Source organism: Heloderma suspectum, chromosome 2 (assembly GCF_057233095.1).
Source record: "Heloderma suspectum isolate Gila_16-S chromosome 2, 16-S_ref, whole genome shotgun sequence".
Classification (NCBI taxonomy): domain Eukaryota; kingdom Metazoa; phylum Chordata; class Lepidosauria; order Squamata; family Helodermatidae; genus Heloderma; species Heloderma suspectum.
Genome location: NC_139459.1, coordinates 93307235 through 93319748, shown reverse-complemented (window position 1 = coordinate 93319748; position 12514 = coordinate 93307235). Strand labels below are relative to the sequence as shown.

General features: G+C 38.7%; 1 protein-coding gene across 2 annotated transcripts in view; it reads right to left on the bottom strand.

Annotated features, from left to right (window-relative positions):
* Window positions 1-12514, bottom strand: part of AGTPBP1 (ATP/GTP binding carboxypeptidase 1) — a 71545-nt gene that overhangs the window by 12611 nt on the left and 46420 nt on the right. For both annotated transcript variants that reach the window (XM_084834161.1, XM_084834162.1), the window contains 7 exons: window positions 9682-9765; window positions 8244-8330; window positions 8011-8159; window positions 5991-6078; window positions 5585-5729; window positions 1244-1397; window positions 153-333 (listed from right to left, as the gene is read on the bottom strand). In XM_084834161.1, the coding sequence (XP_084690287.1) occupies window positions 153-333; window positions 1244-1397; window positions 5585-5729; window positions 5991-6078; window positions 8011-8159; window positions 8244-8330; window positions 9682-9765 (888 nt within the window). The remainder of the gene's footprint in view (window positions 1-152; window positions 334-1243; window positions 1398-5584; window positions 5730-5990; window positions 6079-8010; window positions 8160-8243; window positions 8331-9681; window positions 9766-12514) is intronic.

Sequence of the window (12514 nt, the reverse complement as noted above, 5' to 3'; positions counted from 1 at the left end):
GATTAGTTGGTGGAGGTTCCAATGGATAAGCTATAAAAGATACCAAGGCCAAAGGGTAGGAGTAGAAGTTCCACTGTCCAAACAGTGCTCGGGTTTGTAAGCACTGAAGTAGCATTAACTCTGCTGCTGAATGAAAGCAGTTAAAAACTTACTTTCCATTGATAACCCCATCAGGATTAAGCATTGGTACAATTTTAAAGATATAGGATTCGCGTAAACTCTGTGCAGCAGGAGTATTACTCATGAGATATTCCAATGTCCCTTTCATAACCCAGCTTGCATTAGTCTCTCCAGGATGTACACGAGCAGATAAGAAAATATAAGGACGGTTTCCTAAAAACAGCACAAATAAAACAATATGATACAACCAATCACCAGTCACATCAATTTGTTTATTATGAATTCATAAATAAGTGTTAAAACATGAAATACATTTTACCCATTTACATAATCTCTGGTCATTTTCTTTTACTTACCAAAGCAGTTTATGAATACAGAAGCAGGCAAAAACTGGCATCCTAATACTCACTGAGGTTGATTCAGCCGAGGGGGAAATCTGCAGCATAGCTACTATGGCTTCCTATGCCTCCAGCTCATCGCAGCCAGAGCAGGAGGTGGGTTTTTGTTGCTGTCATTTTTCACTATCATGGTCCTTTTGTTTTAATTTCTCCTCCCACTGACACCAAGAGGGGATGGGAGAAATTATGCCAGGTCCAGGGCTGGCATAGTTTCTAGTCTGCTTTGGGAGCATGTCAAGTGACTGAGGAGGATTAGGATCCTACAGACCCCCAGCCACCCCTGTCACGCCCTGTTCCAGACCACAGCACTGCAGAGCTACTACCAGCAGAGCAACGATAGCAAGAGTTTTTTCCACCACCACAACACAGAGACCTCCAGTAGCGAACCTCCTTCTCCGCTAACGGAGAGAATGGTTCACCCATGGAAGGGGAAGTTCACAATATCCTATGTCCTTGGTACACCCTCCTAGGCCTGACAGAACTGCACCCCAACTCTCCCTTTAATGGGAGAGTTAAGGCTGTATCAAACTCTAATTAACTGAAATGAATGGGACTTAACCCTTGGTGGATTGTGTCCATCCTAATTTGTTATATATAGTTTTGGGTTTTTTTACAAACCAGCCTAAAATCACAGGAAAGCAATATATATACACACATCAATGTTTATTTAATTTAAAATGATTTTAATATAATTTCAGTAACTGAGATAAAAATATTATACTTACTGAACTGACAGATATGTTCATAGTAATTTGATTCTGGCATGGCTGTTATAGTTACTATAGGACAGCTGTTTCCAGAGAGGGTCTCACACAAAGCATCCTGTCGAAAATATATCTGCTGAGAATTGTGTGTAGATTCCAATTTTTGGAGATGCATCTTCACAGCAAAAAGAATTATACTGTTAGCTTATATCCAGAGTTCATTTTATCTTTTACTTGTAGCACACCTATCACTTTTAGGTGCTTTAAAAAAGACCGTTGGTCACTTACCCATAAAAAGGATTTCTTTGTGCATGTAAAACAGTACATCAGTTGGGTCTTATGCGCCACCTAGTGGTCAAAGGCAAAATCGCTGCTCCAATGAAGTCTTTTAATTGTCTTTCCCACCTTTGAAGCTCAGTTTCTGATGACAAGCTCAGGAAGTATTAGGATCAGTGAGAACAGTGAAGCACAAACAAGAAAAACAGGACATCTCGCACTCTCTGCAGACAGGACTTGGAAAGAAACCAAGTGTGACAAAATAAGAAAAGTAATCCCCACCAGCAGAAACAGCCACAACAGGGTCTGAATCTAGTGTGTGGCCCTGATGTCCTGTTTTACATGCACAAAGAAATCCCTTTTATGAGTGACTGTCTTTTCTCTTGTGCATGTAAACGGTACATCAGGTGGGACATACCAAAGCTTGACCCATGTAGGGTGGGATTCAACAAAGTAGTAGCTGCTTAATGACTGGGAAGGACGTGTTGCAAGACACACCTTCCAAAGGCTGTCTCAGCAGAAGCATATAAGTCCATCTTGTAACGTTTAACAAACGTGCTAGGATTTGCCCATGTAGCTGCCCTACAAATCAATGCAGCAGAGCATTGAGGAAAAAAGCTGCCGATGTTGCGGCTGCTCTTGTAGAATGGGCAAAAATTTTGGTAGGTGGAGACAACTTTAGGCAGGAATAGGCTAGGGAAATACACGCCTTTAGCCATCTACTCAGAGTGGCATCAGAAACCTTCCGTCCCAAGGAAGCAGCATGGAATGACATAAACCGGGAATCTGACTGCCGGAAAGTTTTGGTTCTGTTGATATAGGCCTCAGGGCCCCCCTGACAACAAGGGAATGCCATTTCATTTCTGACGGGTGCACAGGGGAAGGACAAAAAGTGGGAAGAATTAGCTCTTGTTGACAATGAAGACAGAACTTTATGACGGACAAAGGGGTTAGTATGGAACACCACTCTATCTTTATGGAAAACACATATTTATCCACAGAGAGGATATTAAGTTCAGAGATCCTTCTGGCTGATGTTATGACCACTAAGAATAAAACCTTGAAAGACAGCAGTCAGAGAGATACGGATTTCAGGGGCTTGAAGGGTGGCTTCTGACTTTATGGAGATCCCAGGAAGGAAAATGGTATTAAATTGGAGGTGACTGTGAAAAAGCTCTGCACAGGAACGGTTTAAGAAAAGGATGAGTGCCCATGGACCTCTCTGGATTTTTTGAGAAAAGAGTAGATAGCGTAGAAGCCTGATGGTTGAGACCCATGGCTAAACTGTCTTGCAGAAATGCTAAATGGTTTGAGATTCTGGCTTTTTGAGCCCCAAGTCGTTTTCTTAGTACACCAAGTAGAGAATATCTTCCATGTACTGTCGTAAATTCTGAGGGTAGATGGTCTCCTAGAGGCCAATATAATCTCGATTACTGTGGGGGAGCAATTTGGCAAAACGGTTCCTTTCAATCTCCAGATATGTCACTGAAGCCATGCAGGGTTTGGCTGAAGGAGATGGCCTTGAGATAACAGGTTATCCCACAGAGGGAGAGGCCAAGGAGGAGCCACTGTTAGATTGATCAGGTCAGGAAACCAGTGTCTCCATGGCCAAAAAAGGAAGCCACTAGAATGAGTCTCACCTTTTCTTCCTTCACCTCCACAGAACCCTGGAGAGAAGAGAGAGCAGTGGAAAAGCATATAGAAAACCTATCAGCCATGGAAAAGACAGGGCATCCGTCATCTCTGCTGCTGGAGATACATAACGGGAGAAGAACCTGCTGACCTGGTGATTGGCTTCTGATGCAAACAACTCCACCTGGACTCTCCTGAAACAGGAGACTATCTCTTTGAAGACTTCTGAGTGAAGCATCCATTCTCCTTGGTTTAGCAGTTTCCTGCTTAGCCAGTCGGCTTAAGTATTCTCTCCCCTGCTTGGGTATTCCGCAGAGGGGGATTCTAGGTTATGTTCCACCCAAAGAAGGAAGGAGTCCACCTCCTTAAAGGTCTGGAGACTTGGTTCCTTCTTGATAGTAGATGTATACCTTTGGCTGTGACACTGTCCGCCTGGATGAAAACTGATCCGAGTCAGAAGAATGCAGACGCAAATCCACGACCATTTCAGTGAGGCAACATCGCAAAAACTGAGCTTCAAAGGCGGGAAAGACAGTTAAGACTTCATTGGAACAGCGATTTTGCCTTTGACCACTAGGTGGCGCATAAGACCCAGCTAATGTACTGTTTACATGCACAAGAGAAAGCAACAGAGTCTTGTAGCACCTTAAAAACTAACACATTTCTGACTAAAGCTTTTGTGGACTACAGGCCACCACAGAAGCTTGTTGCCATAATAACTTTGTTAGTCTTTAAGGTGCTACATGACTCTTTGTTTTTTTGATGTGTTTTTCTTTTTTTGCTCAATAGACTAACTTGCCTACCCCTCTCAAAATTGTAAACAATAAATAATTTTTAAAGCTATTTAAATACATTTAACAGTATTCTTAAATTGGCACATCCTTATGCTGTTTCTGTGCATTGTTTTAGAATATCTTTCCCTTTTAATCCCAGCTCCCTTACTATATGTAACCAATAGGTCAGCTCCCTTTTTTTTTTTTTTAAGAAACACAGAACTGGTAGAAGTGTGATCACAGAAGTAAAAAAATCTATTAAAATATATAGTCATACTTCATTTTGTCCTAAATTGAAATCTAGAATATAAAGTTGTGATGTTCACACTGATGTTGTGTACCATGATGTTCAAACTGAAAACCTGGAACATTATACTACTGGTGCATGCAAGTCTCATAAATATTATCAATGCAGAATATCATATCAGTATAATACAAAAAGATAATTTAAAATAATTAGGCTTACACTTTCTTCAGTTATTTAATCATTGTTAATTTGAAGATAGAGTTTTATGAACTGTACCAAAACTGCTAGATACAGCATAGTTTATACATTAAGTTTTTACTGTGCTAAGAACACAGCGGATACCATCACCATTAGACGAGTGTTATAACAATATTCTTGTTAAGCTCCACCACTGTATTTGTAAAAATAAGATGGATATTATACAATATGGGTTGGATCCAGACGTGTCCTCCTGGGAACAGAAAGGCCCCTTCCATTCACAGAAGGAACAGAGACCCAGCTGATCCCCCCTTCCCCCCCCCATGCCACCTCCCATACTGTTTCAGAGAGTCCCCTGATCTCTGGAGATGTTTTTAGAGGGGCATAGGGGCTGCAGGGGTAAGGAGGAATCGTTCCCCCCCTTCCTCCAGCAGGAACATCCTATGGGCTTCACTCACAGTTCCATTCACAGGTAGTTTGGATCTCAGTCCATATGTAACACTGCCCAATTTCTAAAAACCCCAGACAGGAAATACCTTCCTCAGTTACTGGAGGACAAAGTCCATTGGTTGAATTTATAAAAACTTTATTACCACTTGCTAACAAATTATACTTCATCTCTGGCTACCAGGATAATTACTTTAGATGGAGAAAAATTAATTTAATTGGTATCTTCTAAAACTTCATTGGTGGATCTGGGATCAAGAAAAAATAATTGTGTGCTTTAAAGATTCATTGGTGGGTTTGTGGTTCAAATTAAACAATGGGAATTCACATTAAATATATCTTTATGCATTTATTCTGAGCATGCAATGGAATACATTAACTAAGATCTATTTAAACTGACTCCCCACCCACAAGCAGATATGGCAATTGTTTGATGCTCCACTGCCTTTGTTGTTTCTGGGCTGCAGGATTCTTGCTAGCATGCCTTTCAATACTCCTCTGCCATTAGCTCTGGGGTTTACTGTGCAACATTTTTAAAAGCTGCTATGCTACACTATCTTGCCCATTTTTAAGCCTTTCAATGCTTCTCCGACCTGAACTCTGGGTGATGTTGGCTCCTCCTCCAGTGACTCCTGAGCTCCAACTCTGGTGACCTGATTTCTCCACAACTGTCAGATTGGCTACCAGCCACCACTGCAATCAGTTGTACTTGAAATCATTGAAGCCTAATAATAAAATCATATCTATAGAAAAATGATTATGAATCTATCCAAGTTAAAATTAACTCACCATTAAAGCTGAATAAGTATATGGATAATGGTAAGCGAAGTAACAAACATCATCCTTATGTAGGAAGCTGACTGTGAAGGTAATTGTGTAGTAGGATTTTCCCTTCTGACCTCCTGCTGCAATTGAACTTCTCGAAAAGTGATTCCTAGGAACAAAATGTTAACATTAGTTTAAAGATACAACGCATATTAATTTATCATTTCATGTAAATAATCTCCAGGCACACATCACTTGCTCAAGTATTATGTGTCGTACAAACTAATAAAGGTTAATTTTTAACTCTCCTGTATTGGTTTTAAAAACAGTAACATGACTGATATAAGTAACAGTAATATAATAAATTTCAAGATAGTTTTCTAGCCTATTCATTCAATATTTGATCTCATACATTCACTGTTATACTTACTTGTAGTAACAAATATCTGTTCCTACACGAATCCACCAGGGCCGGCCACTTAGTGCCTCTTGAACAGAGTACATGAGGGGTTGCATACCTTCAAGAAAAATATATTACGCTATAGAATATGCTTGCACATATTCAGCAAGGAAGTATACCTGTCTATATCTAGTGCACTCACTATAGTATTAAATAGAGAGAACTTATTCTTTTTGATTAGGGAAAATCAATGAGAGCCAGTGTAGTGTAGTGGTGAGAGTGACGGACTGGGAGCCGGGAGATCCGGGTTCTTGTCCCCACTTGGCCATGGAAGCTCACTGGGTGACTTTGGGCCAGTCACAGACTCTCAGCCCAACCTACCTCACAGGGTTGTTGTTGTGAGGATACAACGGTGAGGAGGAGGATAATGTAAGCCGCCTTGAGTTCCTTGCGAGAGGGAGAAAGGCGGGGTATAAATGCAATAAATAAATAAATAAAATAAATAAAACACTATGTAGTATATTATTAGAGTTATCATTCTGCATTTTGAATATACCATGATAAATAATTAGCTAGACCTGGATGTTATTTTGATTGCTGAATGTTGATAGTATTAATAAATTGTATAACAATTCATCATTTCAAGATCCTTTGGGTTGTTCGCAATCTTTATATTTGTATTTCACGAGCTGTTAAAACCAATGGGCAGCATCCAACGGGGCACTTATACCTCTGCCAATCCTGTTGCGCAAGTGGTGACACCTGCTGATTCTGTTGCACAAGCGGGACCCACCACTTGCTCAGTAGAGATTTAATGCTTCCTAGAGGAAGTCCTGAAATGTGCAGAAAAACCCATTTCTGGATCAGGACAGGACATCGGAGCTGCCTTATGCGAGCTCCACTGACCTGCCCCGTTCTAGAAATGAACATCTTTGCCCCCAGAAGAACTAAATCTCTGTTCCACAAGCTACTCATGGAAGAGAATTGGTGGGGCACAACAGCATCAGTGGGGGCATAAGCATTCAGATGTCATGTTTCTGATCCTCCAAAACTATTGGAAAAAAGGATAGCAGGGATGGTTTGGTGGATTAGGAACAAGACTGCGTTCTTTCTGCTTCCTCTTGTGTGCTCAGCTGAACCACAGTTTGTCATTACATCTGAACCAACACATTGTGGTATGAATGAGCCTGCCAAACTAAGATTGCAAACCAGGATCGAACCATAGTTTCCAATCTCAGTTTAGAGTGCTTGCTCAACCCATTTTGCCAGTTTAGATGTAATAGCAAACTGGTTTGATCAAATCAGGAAGTATTCCATTAAGCTAAATGTGTGAAAGAACAGAAAGGAAGGCACATGTATGCAGGACTAATTTTCAGTCCTTTAAAGTATGGTTTGAAGGACTGGGAAACATGACATTTGAATGTGGTCAATAAGTTTCCATGCTAGGATTTCCATCTTCTTCCTGCCAGCTGCTTAAATCCTGTGTAATACCAGTTCCATCCCAACATGCTTTTTTAACATGTTGGTTTGTTATATTCATTTTCATCTACTATAATCTGTTGTACATCAGTGTATGGTACATTTTATATACTGTAATCATTTTTAGAGGTAAGGCCAACACTCAACTGATACTACTCATTTTATATATGGTATACTGTGCATGACGGTAATAAGGATGGTCATTAATTCCCATATTTTTAAAAAAGTCCAGCTTTTTATACAAGAAAGAAACAATGAAGAGTCAAGTGTGCTACCTCCAGTTATCTCATTGCTCCTTTTCTTGCTGGCTTGTGGACTCTTAAAGGGTAGAATTGCAGAAGGCTGCAGTTAAGAAAGATCCAGAGAAAGCTACAGGTTTTAAAAAGGGCCAAAAGGCCTGTTTAGGGTTGAGCTATGCCTGGATTCTCCATGGGGTGAGATATAAAAGCACTCAAAATAGCTTTCCCTTTCAATTAGCAGGAGAAGCACTTTGAAGGATTTGTACAACTAAATACGTCCTCATACTTCCTTAAGTGATTCTTTTCAATAGGAAAAGAAAAACAGGTCTTACCATAATTAAACTGACTGTTTGTCTTTTCACAGTTGATTATATTAAATCGATAAGCAATGCCTGTCCGCATTCCGCTGACTTCAAAGTAAAACCACTGGTGATAATGATTGCTGTTTATATCAGAGTTCAGAATGAGATCATACTCATTTCTAAAAATGAGTAGAAACAAATAAGTCTTAAAATTAAGAGCAACTGTAGGACAATGTTAACATAAAATAATGGCAGTATCTTACTTTCTGATCTGAATAACTTTGCGTAAATTTCCAGATTCAAATTTGGAATTAAACTTCAAGACATCTCCTTCATCTGGCACTAGATAACTTCAAAAAAATAAAATAACGAGGAAAGTTATATTTAGAAGTAATTTAATTCAAACTTTGTACCAGACTTTAAACATTTTTGAATACATATAATCAAGGATGATGGGGGGGGGGGGGATAATGTAATTCACATGGATACAAATGTCACCGATGGTCATCAGGCTTATGACAATTATTAAATTGCTTCAGATTTAATAGTAAAGGTTCCCTTCGCTCACACTTCACATTCCTGGGATTTGTTTTGAATATGATTTAATGAATACGGCACAGTAAATAGGAGTGTCTATGTTGTTTATCTGTAGGGTTACTCTATGGTAAATAATTTCAACATTGCAGCTCAAGTATCTATGCAATGTTCAGCTACTATACAGTATTAAGAGTAACATTTTTCTTTTCTCCCCCTGAATTCCCCCCGCCATTTTTTTCTATGATCATATCTAACTAATTTACTCTTGGTTTATGTTTAAGAGGACCTTTAAATCCGGAGTGGGCAACTTGTGGCCTACAACTCTCATCAGCCCTACCAGCATAGCCAGTAGTAAATAGTTTTAAATGTTAATATTTTATTTCTTTGAAAGTGTGTTTGTTTTAAATATAAGAATAAAAATAATCTAGTTCCAACACTTTGATATTAAATAGGTGCATATTAGGTTATATAATTGCCTAGGTAAACTACTCTCTTAGTTAGAATAGTGTTTTTTGAGTTTCCAAGGTGGAATATCTTAGAACCCTTTCTCATGTTTGCCAATGAGAAGATCAATAACAAGTACAGGAAGCATCTGTTAAAAGAAGATAGCTTGCTCACTAGTGCTGATCTTTCCTGCAGTGTGCAGTCATGGAGACCACCATGGCACGGCATGGACTGGTGGCAAGACACTGCCCAAAATACTCTGCAACATACAGAGGTTTCATTGCAGGCATGGAAGGATTTCTAAGCAGAATGGGCTCCCTGAAGCTAGAAAATCTGAAAGCTGCTCAATTAAAATAAGTATATTATATTTACAATAAAAGGATGGATTAGCAGTGAATCAAATCAACTGAATTTAGCCATTAATAAAGCAATCATTAGTTGTTTTTTTAATTGCCATTAAAATATAAAACCATTACAATTGATTATTTTAAACAGATATGGACTATTCCATCTATAACTGCCTCTAGCTGGAATGCTGACAAGTCCCAGGACTTTATCAATTGTGTAAACAGTCAACAAAACCAACTAGCTATGATATCCTCACTTACTCATCACTTGTTTTTTCTTAATATTTGCTTGAAGTACAAAATAATTTAAAACTGAAGAGAAATGAGACATGAAGAAGAGAGTTAAAATTGGGACTTTTGCTGTGAAACCTACCTGAGATTATCAAGGTCATAAACAACTCTGTCTATGATATCATTAGGATGAATCAGCCTTTCAATATCTTGGGCAATTTTTGTCCTATAAAAATAAAGAGAGTTCTTACATCATATTTCACAACTGTTAGCTAGAGAGGTGCAGTGCCACCTTTGAAAACTGTACCATAAGGAAGAATCCACTTATATACAAGGTACCAAGGCTTCAAGATCCAATGTTTGGTTTCCTTGTCAGAGGAGTCTTTTCCTTTCAATGTTCGTAGTTTGCATCAGCAATCAATTATTTTTCAAGTAGTATTAGTAGTTAAATATAGTTAAGATTTGGGAACAATTAAGTTACATTAGCAATGCATGCAATTATAGTTGTAGATAAAAGTTAAAAAGTTTCAGACTATACTGTGCAGTGATTGGGTTAGTGTGCGAACCTCTCACCTCCAGAAACCTCTATTCAAACATGAGGTTATAAACAGAAAAGAGGGATAAAGGATGCTTGTATTCTGCCATGTATACATGCTGTAGGGACTGCTGAACTACATGCTTGGGCATGATTCACATGACTGCACATGTGCAGGGTGCACACTATTTCCTACACAAATGTGTTATTCATGTAAGATAAGTCTTCTCTGAAGTGGCCCTCAGTGTCTTGTGGGCTCACAGAACCAAATGTCACAGAACCACTATACCGCTGGAACATCTGCTCAGAAAAGTTGAAAGGGATGAAAATGGATTTATTCCAAAGCAAAGTAGGTAAGTATGCATAGCATATATAATAATAACAACAACAACAACATCAACAACAAACAGTATAGTGAACAGAAAGAGATGTTGATAATGTACTCAACACAAAAGATTTCTATAACTGGGGGTGAGGAAGCTGGCTCATATTTCAAGAAGTATATTTGTCCAAGGCTACTTCTCACATTTTTTCTAAGAACTGAACGTGCTCTGAGAAATCACACCTACATCTGAAGTAGTATGTGAAGTGTGCAGCTAGAACTGAAACTGATAAATCCACCTCTGAAAGCACAGAATATAACTTCTAAAGCTAACATAAGGAACATCCTTGATGTCCAAGTAACCTGTTTACAAGCATAGGTCATCATAAGTAAACTCTAGTTAAAAGTGAAGGATAGCTAAACCTGATGAGTAGCTGTCAGTCTGTTGTAGCAAAAAAGCAATGAGAGTGAATTGTGAGGTACCTCAAAGACTAAAGAAAGAAAGCTTATATGTGTTAGAGCCCATTTCACCAGATCTATGAATGGTCTAGAAACCTTACAGATCACATTAATGAAATGTATTAGTATAGGGCTCCATCCAACATCATGCAAACGTTTTTCTGCCTCCTCCCCACTTTCATTGCCCACTGCACCAGAGCAGATTTGGGACACACAGGAGGCTGCAATGGGGAGGGGGAATCCATTCTGCCAGCGGTGTGTGTTCTTCTGACAGACAGAACCACTGGATATAACCCATAATATTTATTTTTCAGATTTATACCCAGTCAGTTCTGTTACAAAGACATCTCAAGGTTGTTCTCACTGATGAAATGGGCTCTAGCCTAGAAGGGCTTATGCTGCAGTTTATCTGGTAGTCCTTAAGATGTCACAGGACTCTTTTCTCAGTTACATGCATATTTTAAAGCACTAACGCTTATGGACAATAAAAAAGAATCAGTAAACAGTGAGTTGCATTTTGACAAAGAAAAAAGAAAATAACATATTTCAATGCTACCTTACTGCAAACTATCAATCAGAAGACATATCAAGGACAGCTACCAATATGTAGAAATGCGTAACTGAACCTTCTCATCTCCAATTCATCCTGGGGCAGTATATGCCGAACCCAGTTGCTTGTCCATGCAGGAAGTATGAAGGGATGATTAATTCACATTTCACTTGTTCAGACAGACTCACAAGTGCTACAGTATGAAAAAGCCTAACATGTCTCAAAAATAATTTTAGAATTATTAGCAAGTAAGATCTAAAGATGCTTGGCAAAATGTGAATGTCTCTGTCACCTAAAGGGCCTATCCAACAGACTGATTATTGTATAACCACTGACATTGTTAGGACATGCTGCTAAGAAAAAAGCCTTGTTTCCTTTGCCAAGCTTAACTTGGTTCACATGAACTTCTTGTTTCTTAAGAAAAGCTTGATATTTAGGATTACAAGACTAACTAAAATGTCTGTAATTGTTCTAGAAATAATGCTTTGTTCGATTAGCTCTTACTTATTAAAATTGTCTTAGAATCCTCCTTCACTTATAACTAAACAAAAGACCGATCACACACCTATTAATTTTTCCTGCCTGTTTACATTAGTAAAATTCAAGTTTTCTCATATCACAACCATTTCAGAAACAAAGTAAGAAAGCAATGGTTCACCTTTTAATGAACCAGCTTTGCACATGCTTTCACTCTCGCCAACAATGGTCAATTTTCTTTTTATAAATGATCTTACCTAACATTTTTCATTAACTGAGACCAACATGGTCTGATTTTTAGGTATTGACAAGTCCTGAAAAATAATATGAAGCTGGATGCTGAACATCTCTCTGTAATTACACTTTAATTACTATTGCAAATCCCGTGTTGCCACAGGGGCTAGTGGTCTGAGAATGATTGGATAAATGTATGTTTGCCTGTTTCCTTGCAACTGGAACAACTTTACATGTTTAAAATAAATGTACTACAAATTAAACCAACAAAGGTGAAAACAAAAAAATGTTCTTTTTAAAAAGATCGTTTACCATTTCTTGAAGCTTGAGGTCGAAAACACTTGATGTAAGATTTTTCTCCCTCTGGTGTCCTTTCAGCTCCTTCTCCTCAGCTTCTC